General features: G+C 35.9%; 1 protein-coding gene across 3 annotated transcripts in view; it reads left to right on the forward strand.

The window, feature by feature from the left end:
* Nucleotides 1–19,516, forward strand: part of AlaRS (alanine--tRNA ligase, cytoplasmic) — a 144,279-nt gene that overhangs the window by 55,543 nt on the left and 69,220 nt on the right. For all 3 annotated transcript variants that reach the window (XM_090377519.1, XM_090377521.1, XM_090377520.1), the window contains exons 11-12: nt 4,886–5,010; nt 12,196–12,349. In XM_090377519.1, the coding sequence (XP_090233645.1) occupies nt 4,886–5,010; nt 12,196–12,349 (279 nt within the window). The remainder of the gene's footprint in view (nt 1–4,885; nt 5,011–12,195; nt 12,350–19,516) is intronic.

Raw genomic sequence — 19,516 nt, forward strand, 5'->3', positions numbered from 1 at the left:
TTTAAAAGCTTACTCCACAAAGAAGCCCTATTAATTCTGGGCAGAATGAAATATTAATAATACTGTTAGTGCAGTATAAAATTATTATTACTACTATCTTTATTGAACCTTATTTTGTAATATATACATTGCAAAATAAGGAAAATACATAACATTAAAGCAAGTTACTCCTTGACAGTTTACGTGAGGGGTTTATAACAAAATAGATTCCAGTGGAATTTACAGTAAGACAAATAAAATAAAGTAAAAATAATTAATTAATAAGAATTGAGGTAATGTATTATTTTCATAAATTATCATTAAAAATTTACTAATCATTATTGCATATCCATTGACTAATTGTAATGAGTCTGAATTCATCAAATATCATCATTTTTATCTCATTGATAGTAAATTTGATATTCTGTGTCTTAAAGAATCTGCTCTGAAATAATAGCACTGCAACAGTTGATAGGCACATTCCATCTCTGATGAAAAACTAAGTTATATAGGATCAGTGTATAGTTGATTAATCTTCCAAAGTATGTCTTTCAGAGCTTAACTTTCAAAGTATTTCTGTGACTTCTCTTTATTTGCATGTCATATTTCCTACTCTGAAGCAAATTTTAAAAAAAAATCATCTCTGCAGTCCCCCAGTGTACTCTTTTTTTTTTTTCCTCTTCTGTTTTATTATTATTAGATATCTGCTCTAAGTTTCAAAAAATATTTAAATACATCAGTTTGAATATCTGAGTTACTGTATCATAATATTATTAAAGTGTAAATCTCTCACTATCTTTCAATATCATGTTGATTATATAAACTAGGGCATCATGATCGAGTTGACGTGCCAAATCCAAAACAAAATAATTTCTCAAACAACTGCTGCTGATTATTTAAGCTGCATTCATTTGGCTTTTGTATGTAGAAAAGAAAGATTAAATCTGACTATCTGTCATGAGATCTATTATATTGATTCTATAAACTAGGGTACTATGATCAATGAGTTGATGTGCCAAATCCAAAACAACAACAAAATAATTTCCCAAACAACTGCAGTAGCAGCTAACATAGCCAATTATTTAAGCTGCATTCATTTGGCTTAACTGTCTTTTCTATAGAAAAGAAAGTTAGGACAATTTATGAAAACAAAATTGCGATAATGAGACAGTACCGTACATTAGGCACCAGAGTTTGTTAGCATTAAGCACAATAGTGTCCACCCTTTCTCTTAAAAACAAGTTATGCACTTTGTATTAGGTAGATGATCACTGATCACTGAATTGTGACCACCTACCTAATGCAAAGGTAGTACTGAGAAGTTATTAACATTCATTATTTGGATATGATTAAATACCTGAAGCGTGTTACACTTCAGGTATTTAATCATATCCAAATTGTGATCGTCCCATCCATTATGGATGGAGTGGTCACAATTCAGTTATCACTGAGGGTATGTTATGCTTTGTTTAAATTGGAAGGAATGTCTTAAAGCGTATGCAAAAGTGCAAAAACCTTGTTGAGACCATCTTTTCTCCTCTATGCTTTCGGAGGATATGAAATTTGTGAAAATCTAATAAAAATACTAAAAATATAGAAATATGGAACCCTGATGGATGTAGTCCTGCTTTGTATATTAACCAATCAAACTGCCTCAATGAACAGGACAAAAACCAAATGAAATAGCATATCAGTAACTCAATTGGTCTGGGTTGAGAGGCTGTGGCCCTGAGCTCTTTCTCAATTGTGGCATTCAGTGCAGTCGGGATTTACACAGTATTATTTTGCATGATTTTGAAATAACAGGCCTTTATAATATAAGTAATAATAATAAATAAATCTTATATGCGTAAAAATTAAAATAATGCACTATATGTTATGCAGGGTCAAAAAAACTAATCCTGGAGTGGGGTCCCTCCACGATCAGTTGTTTCTGATTTTCATGAACAACATTATCAAAATTTGCAGACAATGTAAAGATTGATAGAGTATTTAATGATCAGTGCCTAGCAGTGCTCCTTCAGATGACTTGAACAGACTATAAATGGTCAGAGAAATGGCAATGTTTTATTGCAGCAAAATGCAAGATCTTGGGGAATAGCAACCCAAAAATAAATTAATACACTTGGTGGGGTTGAATTAAAAATGGTGGAGGAAGAAAGGGATCTGGAATTATAATACAGGCAGATATGAAGTTTTTTGAGCATTGTAAACAAGCAGCCAGGAAAGCTCATGGTGTCCTGTCGATGATATTTATCAAACATTATTCTGTAGAGATATGGAAGTCATAGTCCCACTGTATAAAGCAATAGTAAGACCACATTTCATATCATGTTCAAGTATGGAGACCACATCTGAAAAAACATATTGAGCTTCTTGAAAGGTCCAAAGACAGGTAATTGCATGGCAAGATCGGCAAAAAAGGCAACCATACGTAGACTCCGTATATTTGGCTGCAGAGCTTGGCAACCAAACACCTCAGACCTGATTAAGCTTCTTAAGGCTTTGAGAGGGGTTAGTAAAATGAATGAAGGCAGAATTTTCTCTGTTATTCAGAATTCCAGAACTCATGGGCATAAATTAAAATTACAGGGAACAGGATTAGACTAGATTGTAGGAAGTTTTGTTTTAGTCAGCAAGTCATTAATTGCTTGAACAGGTTGCCTTCACAGGTAGTTGGTGCTGACAGTATGAATACATTCAAAGGTCAACTTCCCTTCTCACCTGTGTGAGAAGAGAAGTAAACAGTTTTTATTTTCTTATCTACCCTCTCCATCCCCAACCAGTGCAGCAAAAAAGCCTGCGGGTTCCTTGCACTATATGGCTATTACTATTGTTGTCCTCCCCCAATTAATGTATTTCTATGGGATAATGGGTCTTAATTTATACTAATTTTTGTTTAGTACATGTTACAGGAATCAACCCATGCATAAATCGCAATTGCCCTGTACTTGCCATATTTGTAACTAAAGAACCAAAAAAAAGTGAAAGCCATAGAGCCATAGTGCTAATTCTTAAATATTCCCATATAGTGCACTCTGATCATATCAACCTACTTTGGAACTGGGAAAAATATGTTCACCATGAATCAATAAATTTTTTAAGGAGGAGAGTCATATTCATAGATCTTATTTCAACTTTTCTCCACTCAGGATCAGAGTTATTTAAATTCAAAAACAAATTGAAATGAGATTAAGTGGAGGCAGGTTCAAGGCATATCTTTGAATATGATTCTGAAAGTTGTAGACAAGTAAATCTCAAACTGTGGAATAAAAAAAGTAACCTATGATATTTGATTTGGTTACTATGGAATTACTGATTTAAAGAGAAGTTAAGGAGTTCATCGAATGCCAACCATAGCCTATTTTAATTGTACAGCGATTAAAATACACAAAATCAGTATTTATATAATAACCCTGCAACACATTAAAACTTATTATAAGCAGTGAATTACCACTTCATTACTTATAACAAGTTTTGAATTTGTATTTTAAACTAGAGATTGCGATTTTGCATAAGAAAATTCTCGAATTCTCAATATTGAAAATTTTCTTGCAAATATTCTTTAAAAAGTATTCTCAAGAATTTTGTATCAACTACTATGCAGTGGGATCTCCGAATATATGTAAAAAGTTGACCTTTCTGGAACATATCTGCCAACTTTGTACAAAGTGCATGAGAGGCCTTAAATATTCTCCACTCTCTGTCCTCTACATCTTGGGGTGCGGACCAGTGCATCCTACTTACACATTTACCATGCACTTGTATGATCCAGATTAGACTACAGATCCAAAGTATATGCATCAGCCAGAGACAGTGTACTTCGATGGGTGGATCCTGTCCACCATCAGGCTATGTATGTCACTACTGGAGCATTTTGAACATCTCTTGTCAAGAGCCTATACGTCAAAGCAAATGAACCACCACTCTCGCTTTGACATAAGCAGTTGTCTCTGAAGTATGCTTTTAAACTGAAATCCCTGCCAGACCACCCTACGTGGACATCCATTTTTCAGCCATGATGGGAAAATTTGTACAATGCCCATCATACTGCCAACCAACCTTTTGGTATTCATGTCCAAGAGCTACTCAGAGAGTTTAACATCACGGTAGACAAGGTTGCCCAAACACCAAAGCAGCCCCTTCCACCCTGGCATTCTTATATTCTGGTATGTGACTTTTCCCTTAAAAGTGGTAATCAGAATGTTCAGCACACCGGGCTGAAAATTCTGACTTCGCGGCAGTTTACATAAACGGCTTGAAGTCGGAATCATATGTGGGATCTGCTGCTGTCTTTTCGGACACCACCATATCAGAGCAGATTCACCCTGAATGCAGCATATTTACTGCAGAGCTGCACTCTATAGAGTTAGCCTTGGATCACATTAATAAATGCCTGTACCAATGGTTCATTCTATATTCTGATTCTTTGAGTGTCACACAAGCTTTATTATCGGTGAGATACAACCCTCGCCCAATTCTGTCTCAAATTCAGCAGAAGATCCATTCTCTGCATGAACTTGAAATACATCTTCTTCTACTGCCCAGATTTTAATGATACGCATTTTACCAATAAACCCAGTCAGATTTTATCAGACAATGACAAAAGTTTTAGCTGGTTTTAAATTTTTACACTGTTATTATTTATTGACATATATATTGAGCATTTATTTTTAGTCAATGTGTTTTAGTCAATTTTATGTATTTACCATTTTTGAGTTGTAACCTTTCTGAAAGGTTACAATATATCTTTTATTCATTTGTATTTTTATGGCATTAATCGTGGGGCACCATAGTCTTAGTCATTTTTGCTCCAATAAAATCGAAATCCAATCCAATCTGAATATATGCTTACTCTTTAAGCAGAATATACTGTTTCATAGTCAAGGCAGTATTTTCTTTACAGGTGATGTTGCTTGGAGGTTATATGACACTTATGGATTCCCTGTTGATCTTACTCAGTTGATGGCTGAAGAAAAAGGCTTGCAAGTAGACATGATTACCTATGAGGAAGCAAAGAAGCAAGCACAGGTACGTATTGAATTTTTAAATCAATATTTGTACAACATTGCAGCACATATTGCTGCAAACCTCTCCAGATTTAAAATGGATAATCCATCTTTTTAACTTGATTTGATCCCTTCCCCTTCTTTGCGAAAATGTTTTTCAATCTTTTCTTTTGGAAAAAAAATAGTACAACTATGTTCAAATTGGAATTTTTAAAAAATTCTGCAGATTTTTTCTTTATTTTCGTTAATGAATGGCTAGTCTATATTGCTAAATGTAGAAATGCAGCACAGTAGCCTTGTTCTCTATAAGTCTAACCATTTCATCACACTGTGCGATGCAAAAGCAAATTAACAGTATCTTTCCATAAAATACTAAAGAAATATAATCTTCATATGCAGAAGTGGAAGAAGAACCTTTTTTGGCACAACCAGTGGAATTTTATATTACTTCTTGCTGCTGCACAATATAATATTTTTTTGTTGCACAACTGTCCCACAAACAGAAAACAATAATTTGTGAAATCCCCCCGCTGTAGACCTAAGAAAATTATAGTAAGGTGTGTAATCCAATTACCACAGACATTCCAAGCAGAGTCATGGTACATCGTTGCACTTAAGATCTTGGGCATACTTTCATGTTTTTTTCACACCAACAGCATGAAGTAGAGGAATTGATGGGTATGTATTTCCATTGTGTAGCAAAACAGGCACTGTAGAAATGGATGATCCAACAAAGTCTGTAACACAAGAATCCTTGCTAATTTCATCATTGCTTCCTTTATTCCATGATTTGTTGGGGGGGGGGGATCTGGTATTAGCAGGTCTTCATTCTGTGGAACTGGTCTTATTGTAGATGATATGTTAGGATATTTGATGCTATGCTTTCTTTTTCTGGACATCTTGACATTTTTGTCACGTAGAACTAGCAATCAATGTGATTGCATGGTTCTTGCCACACCACACCATAGGAAAAGCAAACAGTGTTTGCTTTCCCTATGTTAATTTTCCCAGTTGGCCGTATTCTCAGATTTTTGTGATATAGATAATGTAGTACACATGGATCTATTTTGTTGTAAACAATCCACAGATATAGCAGAAATTTGCAGGGTGATTCAGGCATTTCCTTTGTTTCTGCTTAAACATTTTAACAGTACAATGCTAAGCAAAACACAGAATAAATAAATAATGTTCAGTAGGTATGCAGATAAACTGTACATCTACTCACATTACAACTGTCTTTCCATTGGTGTGTGTGTGAGAGAGAGAGAGAGAGAGAGAGAGAGAGAGAGAGAGAGAGAGAGAGAGAGAGAGAGAGATGGGAGGCAGACAAGGTTGAACTCGTTGACCATCCTGAATAGCGCTACCATCTGTGAGCATATGCAAACATTATTATTTGCAAGTAATACATAAGATCAAGTTGAAAATTTCTGAAATATTGGTGGTGGTAAAAATCATGTTGGCTGTTGTAATTTGTCTAATTGTTCCTTAAATTTATTTTAACTATGCTCTTCTACTACATGAGATGGAAGTTTGTTCCAACATTCAGTTATGTTCTAGCTGAAAGAAAATTTTTCACACACCTATCCAGCAGCCATCCTTTATCAGTTTATGTCCCCTTATGTGTTTTAACAAATGTTGTAGCCTCCTGACAAGGAGTGGGGGGATTCACTTTGTATGGCATTTCTACAAATCTAGCGATGCAATATTCATTATGATCCCCTGTAATATCAGCATATGTCAACTTATACCATACTAATGAAATTACCATATAAACAGTTAAATTATGCCCCTGTAACTGCTGTTGTCAACTTATACCATACTAATGAAATTACCATATAAACAGTTAAATCATACCCCTGTAACTGCTGTCAGCTTTGTCTTTACCTCCTACACAGTTTTCCCTTTTCCTCTCATGTAGAATTTCCAGACCCTGCTGGTATAACCTCCCATCACCCAGAAATTTGGCAGTTTCCCTGAACCCTTAGTGTCCTTAATGGTATTGACAACTTAACAGATGCCGATGTTGTCACTGACATTATGATATTTTTAATGCACTTGGTTAATGGGTTAAGTTAAATGCATTCCTCATTATTTCTTATAAAATTCACATTCTCTTATAAAATTAAGAGATATTTTATTTTTAATCCCCTTAATTGCCCAAATTTGTTTAGTTGGATATGATTGTGTGTCACATTCTGAATATTATTGTGATGCTGCGAGTGAGTGAGTGAAACAGATCTCAGACATCAGGTCACTGTAATGTCTAATATTCATAGAATTGTACCCACAGTTTTCTGCAGTATCGTTCTGAAAATTTTCTGTTTTTGCACATGCAAAATTTTGAAATTCACACCTTGTTTCATAATAATTAACTGCTGACCATTATGGCAGCAATTAATCATTTGTAGTACACTGTTACTGTGTGGATGAAACTTCCCATGTCATGACATATAACAGCTGGACTAACATGATTCAGCTTTCATTATGATGGTGTGAAAATGAAACAGTTATATGAAGGGATATTATGAATTTGAAATTGCTAACTTAAAATGTATATTCTGTGATTTATTAAAGTTTACAAAAGTCATGGAGATATTTGTGTACAGTAATTTCAAAACCAAAATGGAATTCTGCCAATAACTTACATTTTTGTAAGAGTCATGCTAACAATTCCCACAAGCTTTCTGATGTTGCGCATGCTTCAAAAATTAAAATGTCTATTAGAATGATATTAATGTTAATTTTAATATTTCTTCAGTATAATTTTGGCTTTCAACCTACATCACTGATTGTGTTAGAATTAGAAATGTACGACCTTCAAAAAATCAGATATGCTGATATTGCACCATTTTGTTGACTTGTATGCACTGATGTAAAATTTAACCATTATAAATTATGTACTGTATGAACACAAGAAACTTGTTGAAGCAACATATATACAAGTTAAACACTTCTGCAGACTTGCATATTTTTTAAGGTGGTACAATATTAAATTCATAGTGAAAGTTTCTGTTTGTAAGTATCCCACACCAAACAAAACTAAAATTTTTCTGAATGTGATGCTTGAGAATTTTAATTACTGTGCTAAGAAGTGCTGTGTGCCATGTGATGACACCAGGAAACATGCTGCTTGCTGTGGTCATGCATAATTATTTGCAGTTGTCAAACTACCGAAGTGTCCCTGTTACAATGCTAGCTTGAGTAGTATAGAAAAACTTCATTTTTTTTTTTTATTTTTCTTTTTTGGAATGCAATTCAGCTGTAATTTTTTTAATATGATTGTATTTGTAATATAAATATGATTGCAATATTTTACTTTAATCTTGATGCCTGACTTTTGCAGGTAGTTCCTTGTTGAATCCTGAATATGAATATTATATGTGAAATATAAGATATGATTATCACTAAAAAATTGAATTCCAAAAAGAATTACTTCCTTCATATCCACATCAGTGATATATATAATACAGTCAAGAAGATCCCATACTGGCTGTATAACACTGCAGTCAGTAAATGCAGTGTGATTTTCTTTTGCCAAATTGCAAGTTTCAATCTGCATCCACATGAACACAGAAATTTGTTAAATCATTCAGTTCATGCTGGATGGTTTAACAAGCATTTATGCATTTGAAGTGCGTTTATTTTATCATAATTTCTGAGTGCGAAAAATGTCAAATTTGGAAAATTGCAGAAATCTAATGTTTCATAAACCTGAAACATTAGAAATCTGTCAGGTTTATGAAAAGGATTCTGCATGTCATATGACCATATTATATTTGAATGGCATCACAGATTCTAAAAAGGGAAAGGAAACTTTAATGGACAAGTGACATATTTCACATAGAAGTTGTCACTTGCCTGTCATGGAACTTTAAGCAGTAATTTGAACATTCATTGAGTTGCTCTTAGTATGTGTCTTTTTTGCTTACCAACTATCAGTGTAATAAGAAGATGGCAATTTGCAGTGATCTTGTAGCAGCATATAATAGTGAGCCATCATTGTTCCTAAATTCCATCACCATAGGGACAAGGTGTGATGTTTTCTCTGTGATCCACAAGTAAAGTATGAATCATCAACATGGGAATGTGCCAGTGTGATTAAGGATAGATACATATACAGCAATACCCCACATAGCACTGATAATTGGTACAGAAACTGTTCCATGTTATGTGAAATCGTACTGATTGAGGTATAATTATAATGGGTTTTAATTGAATGCATGCCAGAGAAAAAGTCTATAAACAAATTATAATAAGTCTATAAACAGTTTGTACTTGATAGCCAATTAAAAGGATTTGAGATAAAAAATATTGCAAAAATTTTATTAATGAAAAGGTAACAACATGAGAAATGAGAAAAAAGCTTTGTTTATATAGGTATTTCAATAATAAAGTCTGGTGAAGTCGTCTCTTCTTTTTCTTGGCGTACAAGTCTTTGTGGCATCGAATTCCATCTTGTAAAATTTGCCCTATCTTGATGCTGCGTTCAACATCGGGATCTCCATTCATAATCACCCCAGGGGCTCACATCTGGTGAGTATGGGCTTGGCACACACAGGGTCCTGAGCTGGATATCATCATTTTTCTCTTTCTTGGTGATTCTCTTCTACTCTCTCTCTCTCTCTCTCTCTCTCTCTCTCTCTCTCTCTCTCTCTCTCTCTCTCTCTCTCTCTCTCTCTCTCTCTCTCTGGCTGGTGCAGCATAAGCCTCAGGCTTCCTTGCACCACATGGCTAAATAATAATAATCACCTTGCAGGCCATGTCAACCCCCCACAAAAAACTTTCTCCAATTCTCTGTTGAAAATTCATTTGGTCCCACTTCAGAATTGTTTTTCTCTTCTTCATATGCAGTTTGCTTATCAATTTCAAGGAGAGTTGCATCATCTAAGTCATTTGCATGTGAGTCAGTGCAGTCACATACATTGGCAATGTCCAAAAGTTTCAGGCGCCTCCGTAGCCAGGTGGGAAGGAGCAGCAGTGCGCAGCACACGCTTCTTGATTAGACCGGGGTTCGAGCCCGTCACCACCAAATACGGAGGATGCGGAAAGGTCAAGGAATGACCACCGCATATCCCGGAGCAATATGGCCTTAGTTGCTAATGCTCCTAAAAACCAACAAAACAAACAAACAACCAAAAGTTTTAAATCCCAAGTCTCTTCCAATCTTCACAATGTCTTCTGAATTTGCAATTCAAAACCAGCGAAATCATTTGCCAAATGGGACAAAACATGCTGCCAAACAGAACACATGTTGGTGGCAGTGATTTCTAGCCAAGGTGCAAATATAGTTTTGATCGTATCCCTCTAAGGGTAAAAAATAAATTGTGAAATGAAAGGCTTGAAAAGCTATCACATCATCTCTTCAGGATGGAATTAAGAATACTGAACACTGTTGCACATTGCTGCTGACTGCCCAAAGGGAGCTATTGGCACATGTGCATGTGAGACAATAGAGTTGGCACCGCAGCATATATTTATGCGTAGCTCTATGACAATGCAGCATATATGTAGAGTAAGTGTCTAGGCTATTGAATGAGTTTTAATATGTACAGTAAATTTTTGACTTAAACTTAATTGAAAACCATGTTATAGTGAAACCCGTGCCGTGTGAAGCCGTACTAAGCGAGGTATTGCTGTACAGGTATTTAACTATATAATATCGGTGTAGATACACCATAGTTTACCCATAAATTTGAACTACGTGTAGTGTAAAAGGCATCGTTTTAATTGTATCTCATATTGTGGGTGCCTTCACAAAGAGATAGCTGTTATTGCACTACTTCAAATAAATAATGCTTTTCTAGTAGAGAAGACTACTGTTATTTATTTTCAGTGGATACCACCACCCAGATGATTGTTTCGAAGCTATTTGGGCTTCATCATCAGTGAGTGAGCAGGTCCCACTCACTGATGATGGATGATGAAGCCAAATAGCTTCGAAACGATCATCTGGGTGGTGGTATCCACTGAAAATAAATAACAGTAGTCTTCTCTACTAGAAAAGCATTATTTATTTGAAGTAGTGCAATAACAGCTATCTCTTTGTGAAGGCACCCACAATATGAGATACAATTAAAACGATGCCTTTTACACTACAAATTTATGGGTAAACTATGGTGTATCTACACCGATATTATATAGTTAATTACCTAAACCCATAAGAAATTATGCCTTGTGCATTTCATCTTCTAATATACAGGTATACAATGCGCCTCTAAGTTGCTTGTTTTTCTTGCCTAAACATAACACTGCTGTGTTATCACACCCCCCTCCATAGTTACCTGATTTCTCACCATACAATTTTTTATTTCTCCTCCAAAATATGTTTATGAGGCCACTACTTTGACAGTGAACAAGAGTTTATCAATTCAACTCAAGGTGCTGTCTTTGTTATCTGGCCAGCACAATTTCAGAATGTGTTCTTGCAGTTGTACCAATGGCAAAAGTTTCTTGAGCAGAATACTTTGAGGGTGGCTGTTTTTACATGTAGTTATGCTTAATAGTGGACAGTTAAGATTGGATTCTGCAGTAAATAATTTAGACAGATTGCAATATCCTTGTTTATCATTATACAAATATAATAAATAATAAGGAACACCACATTTTGAAAGATTTTGGGGAAATCTTTTAATACACAGTGTTATTTGCTATTATTTTCTTTTTCCTTTATGACTGTAATAAAAAAAAAACATTCAGTCAGTGTAGTTTCAAATGGTACTGCTTTTTTATCTTGCCTTCTATGCAAGAGAGGGAATACTCATTTGAAATGAGGGTTAGAACATAACCATAACTTAAAACAAAATGTAATTAGGTCAGACATCCAGCTTGCAGTGATTTGATCATGGTAAGGGATGATAACATAACAAAGTGTGGTAACCCTTGTTATTATATATTTCTATATAATACTAACAGGGAAAAAACTCCTATGATATGCAGGAATTATTTAATAGTCAATCCCCATGAAAAGAGCAACTGAATGATTTTCTGTAAAGACATTATTACAAGCATAATGATGTTCCTATTTGTTATCATTTAACAATAGAAATGTAACGTTGACCAATGCACCAACTCATAATTAATTTGTAGGTAAGTTTAAACCTAGCTAGATTTTTGCTGCAGTAAAGTTATGAATTACTTAAGAATATAAAATGATATTTTGAGGTTTCACTGTTGTTTTTAATTTAATTTTATTTTCCTCTTCACATAGTTGATATCACAAGCAAAATGTGAAGGTCAGGATGATGGCATAAAACTTGATGTTCATGCTATATCAGACCTTCAAACCAGAGGAATTCCCACAACAGATGACATGCCTAAATATAATTACCATGCTGCAAGTGATGAAAAGGATACCAAATATGGTAAGGAGAATAAAATATAAGAGGGATGATGAAACTAATTGTAATATTACCTACTAAACGTCACATTCCTAATTTTACACACATCACATTCCTAATTTATAAACAAATGAAAAGTGTTTTAGCCACTAAATACCACTTTTAGCCACTTTACTTATGTAAACTTGAGAAGAAAGGGAATGAATCAGATTGGTCCACTTGATATCGATGGTTCAACTGTTGATGATCCTGCTCAGGTATCTAACAATCTAAATGAATATTTTGCATCTACATTCACACATGAGGAGTTATTCAGGGAAGGGAATGCCAGAGTTGTATTCAACTCTGGCAGTAAGCTAGATAATCTTGTAATAACTGAGAGTAAAGTGGAGGAGAAATTGTTGAAGTTATAGCACAGACACAGCATGGGTTTGTTAAGGGGAAGTCTTGTCTGACTAATTTGATTGGATACTATGATGTGGTTACAAAGGAACTAGATGCAAAATATAATTTTGATATCATATATTTGGATCTTAGAAAGGCCTTTGGTACTCTTGCACATGGAAGACTACTGCACAAATTGGAGCAGTGTGGTATTGGAGGCAAATTGCTGCTGTGGATAAAGGGATGGTTGAGTGAGAGAAGACAGAAAGTGGTAATCAATGGACACTGCTCTTCGTGGACTAATGTTATTAGTGGAGTCCCCCAGGGTTCAGTGCTGGGTCCATTGTTGTTTTCTGTATTTATAAATGGTATTGATGATGGTATATCAGACTTAATGTCCAAGTTTGCAGATGATATGAATGCTGGCAGGGTTGTTAATGACAGTACACTGCTGCAGCAAGATCTAGAAAAGTTCAGCAGATGGGCTGAGAGGTGGCAAATGAAGTTTAACATTGACAAATGTAAAGTACTACATATGGGAAGCAGTAATCCCAGAGTAATGTATCAACCCTGTGGTACCACACTGACAGTGGTAGAGAATGAAATGGACCTGGGGGTAATTGTGCAGGCAGATATGAAGTTTTCTGAGCAGTGCAGACAGTCTGCAAGAGTAGCTCATGGTGTCTTGTGAATGATATACAGGAATTTTTCTAGCAAGCATAAGGAGGTGATTATACCCTTGTATAGGGCAATGGTCAGGCCACACCTTGAGTACTGTATACAGGTCTGGAGGCCTCATTTTAAGAAGGATGTAGAGCTGTTGGAATGAGTACAGAGAAGGGCAACAAGATTACTGAACAGAATAAAGGGTTGCTCTTATGAAGAAAGGCTTAAGTTTTGCAAATTACAGTGTTTGAAAACTAGGCACCTGCAAGGTGATCTGATTGAGGTTTATAAAGCCTTGAATGGTTTGAGCATGCTCAGTGCTGATGGGATTTTTTCCTCTTGCTCAGAATAATCGCCTGAGAGGGCATAGATTCAAATTGAGGAAAGATGGTTGTAGGAGAGATGAGTGGTTGGTTTTTTTTATTTTTTTTTATTTTTAGGAGCATTAGCAACTAAGGCCATATTGCTCCGGGAATATGCGGTGGTCATTCCCTGACCTTTCCACATCCTCCGTATTTGTTGGTGACGGGCTCGAACCCCAGTCTAATCAAGAAGCGTGTGCTACGCACTGCTGCTCCTTCCCACCTGGCTACGGAGGCGCCTTATATGTGTGGAAGTTTTCCTTTAGCCAGCGGGTGGTTGATTGCTGGAACAAGCTTTCTTCTTTGTAGAAGTTGATAGCTTTAATATTTTCAAGGCAGAACTAGACAACCATTTGGAACGAGTAGACGGGTGAAATGAGAAGGGTGTGTGTGTGTGGTTTTTTTTTTTTTTTTTTTTGGCTGATGCTATATAAGCTTGCTTTCTTACATCATGTGTCTCTGCTAATGCTAAAGTTTTTTTTTTTTTGTTTTGTTTTTAGGTACTGTTTCAAAGCATACTGGTTTCTCATCAGTTGCCAGGTGTTCTCTGTTAGCCAACCACCAGTTGAACACTACATTTTAGTATTGACAGTGCTCTTGTTACAGTAAGTCACAAGGATGGCATTGTAGCAGTATTAAAGGAGTAGCAATCTGTAATGAAGGCAGTAATAAGTTTTATAGTTAAATTCAGTGTCAGTCTTTTATATATATTTCATTTATTGAAGAGGAGTAACAAAAGAAAGAAAAGGCGTAGATGTTTCAAAATCTTCATATCAAAGAGACCACGAAGATACTAGAACAGGTCTGCACTAGATGTCTGTTATTTGGCAAGAGTTTATCAAGATTTGCTGATGAATGGAAATCATTGCTTGATTTTTTAATGAGGTGTGATTACTGAGGAATCTTCATCTGGTCTGAGTTTGTTTTCCAAGGTGTGAACAAAGTACATCAGGGTTCAACTATGAGAAGAAAAGTAGCATTGAAAAAAATTTGAAATCATGTTCTGACCATTAGTTTCAACAGAAAAAGAATTGCATTGCATCATCACATAAAGAACAGCCAGTTTTGAAAAATTAAAATCCTTTTCTCATTCATTAAGAAAAATATATTCATGCCTTTTTCTTCTAATTTGAACATAGCATTTTGCATATTTCTACTTAACATCATATATACCTCTGACAAACTAAACATGAGTCTTCAGGTAGCACCTCCATGGATTCACATTTAAAGGTGTCTTAATGTAACTGCTCTAAAATTTGTGAAACCCAGTGCTGTTGCCATTGCTTGTAAACGTATTAACAATACAGTCATAAGCCACACTTTATTGTTGCTTTATTGTGGCTTATGACTGTATTGTTAATGTTCCCTTCAAAAAAAGTGGAGCACTAAAAATGCAGAGGTTGCCACAATTGACGACGTATTGAAAATGTGTCTCCTCTCTTCACTACTTTTGGAATTGTGTCCTTTCTTCCTTCCTGTGAATGATGATAAAACAAAAGATATAACCATAGTTAAAAGTTCAAAATCAGTTTGCAAATCTTCAGTGGATAATGTATTAGGTGACTACTGCAATACAAAATGATATTATTGCAAAATGGACTAAGTTAGCGAGTATTTATGGAATGGGTGGAATTTTGAAGTATAACAGAACATCTAAAGCAGGGGATGCCAACCTTTTCATGGTGGTGTGCTACTTTTCATAAATTTAATTAAATGGTTGCAGGCACCAAAGAATAATGCATTTATTAAGGATTTTACATTCAATTTTTTTTTTTTTTTTTTTAATGAAAACCTCCAAACACAAGTTTTTCGAACCTATAGTGCCATGCTTGGGTTGGAGGTTGGGAAGATGAAAGAAGATATTTGTTGACATTAGACTTCTGTAGACTGAAATTTTCATGAAATACGTATGAAGCTAGTTTGTTCCAGAAAACGGCAATTGAATGAATAAACGAGGAAGATGAAAAGTTGGTTCTGTGAGTTTGAAGTTGGACAGTAAGTGGATGTTGGCTGGAGGCAGCATGTGTTTGGACTGTTTTAAAAAATAGAGCAGGAATTATAGAAGCCAATTCAGAAGAACAGTGCCCATGGAAGTATCTGTAGAAAAGGCATGCAGCAGAAGCAGTACGTCTGTGAGACAGAGTGAAGAAACTCTTTTAGAGATGAGTCATTAATTAACATAACTGCCTTAGTCTGAATGGAATCTAGAAGCCTGAGAGAGGTTTTGGGGATACAGCCCCAGATATGGGAACAACATTCCATGGTAGGGTGGATTTGCGATTTGTACAGAGTGAACAGCTGTTTGGAAGAAAAGTAACACTGAGAGCAAAAGAGAAAGCCAAGGTTTTTTTAGATGCACATGAAGCAATATTTGTAATGTGCTTGTGCCAAGAGAGATTAGAAGTCAGGGTAATCCCCAAAAGAGATATCATCTTGCCTAGAAATCGTAGTGTCACCAAACATAAGCATAGGAGCAGAAGAATTCTTTTTGCGAGATATAAGACAAGACTGAGTTTTAGAAGGATTGAAATCAACTAAGTTGTCTTTGCCCCACTGGAGAATTACCTGGAGATCAGCATTTAAGGAACTGACAGTGGATATTTGAGGAGTTGAAGCTGATTGAGCAGGGCAAGATTTCTCGAACTGGGAAGTGGAATGCAATGTGCTGTCATCAGCAAAACTATGGATAGGATTTCCAGTCAATGGAAGAAGGTCATTAAAATACAAGAGGAAAAGAGTGGGGGGAAAGAACTGAACCTTGGGGGACAGCAGCATTAGTGGAGAAGTTAGAAGACAGAGCCAGCTACCATCATCCTCAGTGAGCAATCAGAGAGAAAACTCGATAACCAATTGTAAAAAACAGTTGGCAAACCACAAGAATGGAAGCTTGTTTACAAGACTTTTATGCCAAACACGATCGAAAGCCTTTAAGAAGTCAAGAGCAACTGCTTGTGTTTCACTGAACTTTTCCATTGAATTTGTACATAAATGGGAAACATAAGCCAGAATATCACCAGTGGATCGACACTGACGGAATCCATATTCCATCTGATCAACGGCAATTGTTGATCAGATGGAAGGTTTTTAGGTAGTTTGCAAGTTGGCGGTTAATTTATTTCTCCATTACTTTAGAAAGAGTAGAAGTAATTGCAATGGAACGATAATTGGATGGGAGGGATTTGTCACCCTTTTTAGGAACTGGCTGGATATGAGCAAATTTCCAAGCAGAAGGAAAAATACTTTTGGAATAAGAAAGTGAAAAAAGGTGGCAAAGAACAGGAGTAAGTTCAGGAGCACAGGTTTTGAGAACAAGTGGAGAAATACCATCAGGACCTGGAGCTTTCTTAGCATCAAGATTCGTCAAAATCCTTCTGACATCCCTTTGATGGAAGACCACAGGACACGTTGAATGGAGCAGGTTGGGAATGGTGGGAGGTGTTTTTCCAAGATCATTAATACATGAGTTGGAAGAAAAATGGGATGCTAGCAGGTCAGCTTTATCCTTGGCTGAAGTGACAACAGGACCATCTGCTTTTGACAGAGGCGGGAGCAGAGATGGGCAAAAGTTGCGGCCAATAGCTTTGGCAAGAGACTAGAATGCTCAGCTACCTAGGTAAGAAGGGTAAGAAGCAAGTTTTCTACTCTTAGCCTGTTCAAAATCTAATTTGGACTGATTAATAACTGCTTTACAATTGTTGCAAGCTTTGGTGTAGGCAGAAAATGAATCTGGAGAATTGGAAACAAGCCAATTACGATATGCAACATTCTTCTCTTGAACAGCCTTAGCACATTTATTGGAAAACCTAGGTTTAGTTAAAGGGCAAGATTTTAAAGTGGAGTGTGGAATAAAGGATTCAATTCCTACAAGAATAATTTCACTGACACGATCTGAGCAAACGTTGACATCAGAAGTTTTGAAACAGTAATCCGACCAAGGAAAAGAAGAAAAGAAATCTCGCAGGTCGTCCCATTTTGCATTCTTGTAATGCCAATCAACACGAGGTTGGGAATAGCCATGAGATAAAGGCTCCATTGGAGAAGAGACAATCACCAAGTTGTGATCTGAGGTGCCTATAGGATCACTCACTTCGACTGTGTACTTAGAAGGGTTGTTTTTGAGAAAAAGATCAAGCGTTTTGGCTGTATGGTTAGGATTGCCCTGCATTCTGGTAGGTAAATGAACAATCTGTGCGAGGTCAATAGTAATTGCAAAAATCTCAGCATCTTGACCAGCTGGGTTGATGTGACTAGAAAATGGAAGCCAGCTGGAGTTAAACATTAAAATCTTTAAGGAAAATTACCTCACTGTTAGGAAAGTTGGATTGGAGAAAGTCAAGTTGCAAAGAGAGGAAGTCAAAGAGCTCCAAGTGATTAGTTGAGTTGGGAGAATGGTAGAGACAACAGATGAATTTGACAGAATGTGAGGTAGAGAGATTTTAAGCCAGAGGAGATTCCAAATTACCAAGCCTCTGACAGGGAATATTGGAATGGACATATGCACAAGTACCACCTTTGAGGCAAATGGAATCATACAGCTAATAATTTGGGCAACTGAGAAGAGCAGTAGTTGAATCAACCGATAACTGAGATTCTGTTAGAAAAAGTACATGGGGTTTGACAGACTGCAAGTGGAAATGGACATCGTTGAGATTAGAACTGAGACCACATATATTTGTGAAATGAACTAGGACGTGTTTGGCAGGTTTAGATCTTTTCGGATAAGCTTACTCTATTAGTTTGACAATTAATGGTGTATTCAATAGTAAGAAAAAGTAGGTGGGACATGCTGTATGAAGTAATGAAATTTTTGGATATGGCGTACACATGGTAAGAATATATGTGGCCTCGAAAATGTCCCCTCGCATACACACTACTCTGACTCCCTTCAGTCACTATCTGGCAGAGTAGAAGTAGCAAGATTATACACTAGCTGATCTGAAAGCCTCCTAGAGAGTTACCAATAGGTTTGGTGTACTAACTAGCGGCCGGCCTGCGAATACTGTTTTAGAGCTGTACCCTCGAAGTGTAAGGAAGATTGGATCTCTCCATGATGTCCATCATAACCTCAAAAGTCATCAGTCATACTGCATGATGGAAGAGATGAGGAAGGGTTGACCGGAACTTAGCTCTGGAGATAAACATGGGTTCCACCACTTCAAGCTTCCAATAAGCAAAATGGTGGTATTGCACCAGTTAATGAGAGTCATCTACCAACTCTACATAAACTAGAATGATATAAACTAGTAAATTTACACATTCATTCATTACATGCTCTGTTATACATAATGTTATTTTATGATTTTAATTTTTTAAATAATAAAATAAAATTTAATTAAAATTAATATGAAACTTGTCATTGCATTTCTTCAGTTATCAAAAGAAAATCTGGAGTATAAGATAAACAAACAATCAATTAGATGTGCATCTGTAAGTCTATCTATTCTTTGACTTTATGAACTTTGCTAGAAAATAATGACTCACAGAGGTACGTTGAACCAAAGCAAGAAGTCACCATTAGCACTACATTTTTTAACAAAGAATACTTATTCTTGTCTACCCAATTATAGAAGTCATCTTTTTTATATGATTGAAAAACACTGTCACTTTGAAGGTAAGCAATTTCTAGTTTAGTTTCTGCAATGTCTGTTTTAAATAATTAAATCCAATTAATACTGAAATCTCAGAAATATCAAAATTATTGAAGGGATTTAGAACATATTTCACAACTGGTTCAATTTTCTTGAAATCCTGGAAGAGCTTTCTTTAGCTCTTCAAGATG

This window comes from Mastigoproctus giganteus, chromosome 7 (assembly GCF_048544385.1).
Source record: "Mastigoproctus giganteus isolate SK-2022 chromosome 7, ASM4854438v1, whole genome shotgun sequence".
In the NCBI taxonomy this organism is placed as follows: domain Eukaryota; kingdom Metazoa; phylum Arthropoda; class Arachnida; order Uropygi; family Thelyphonidae; genus Mastigoproctus; species Mastigoproctus giganteus.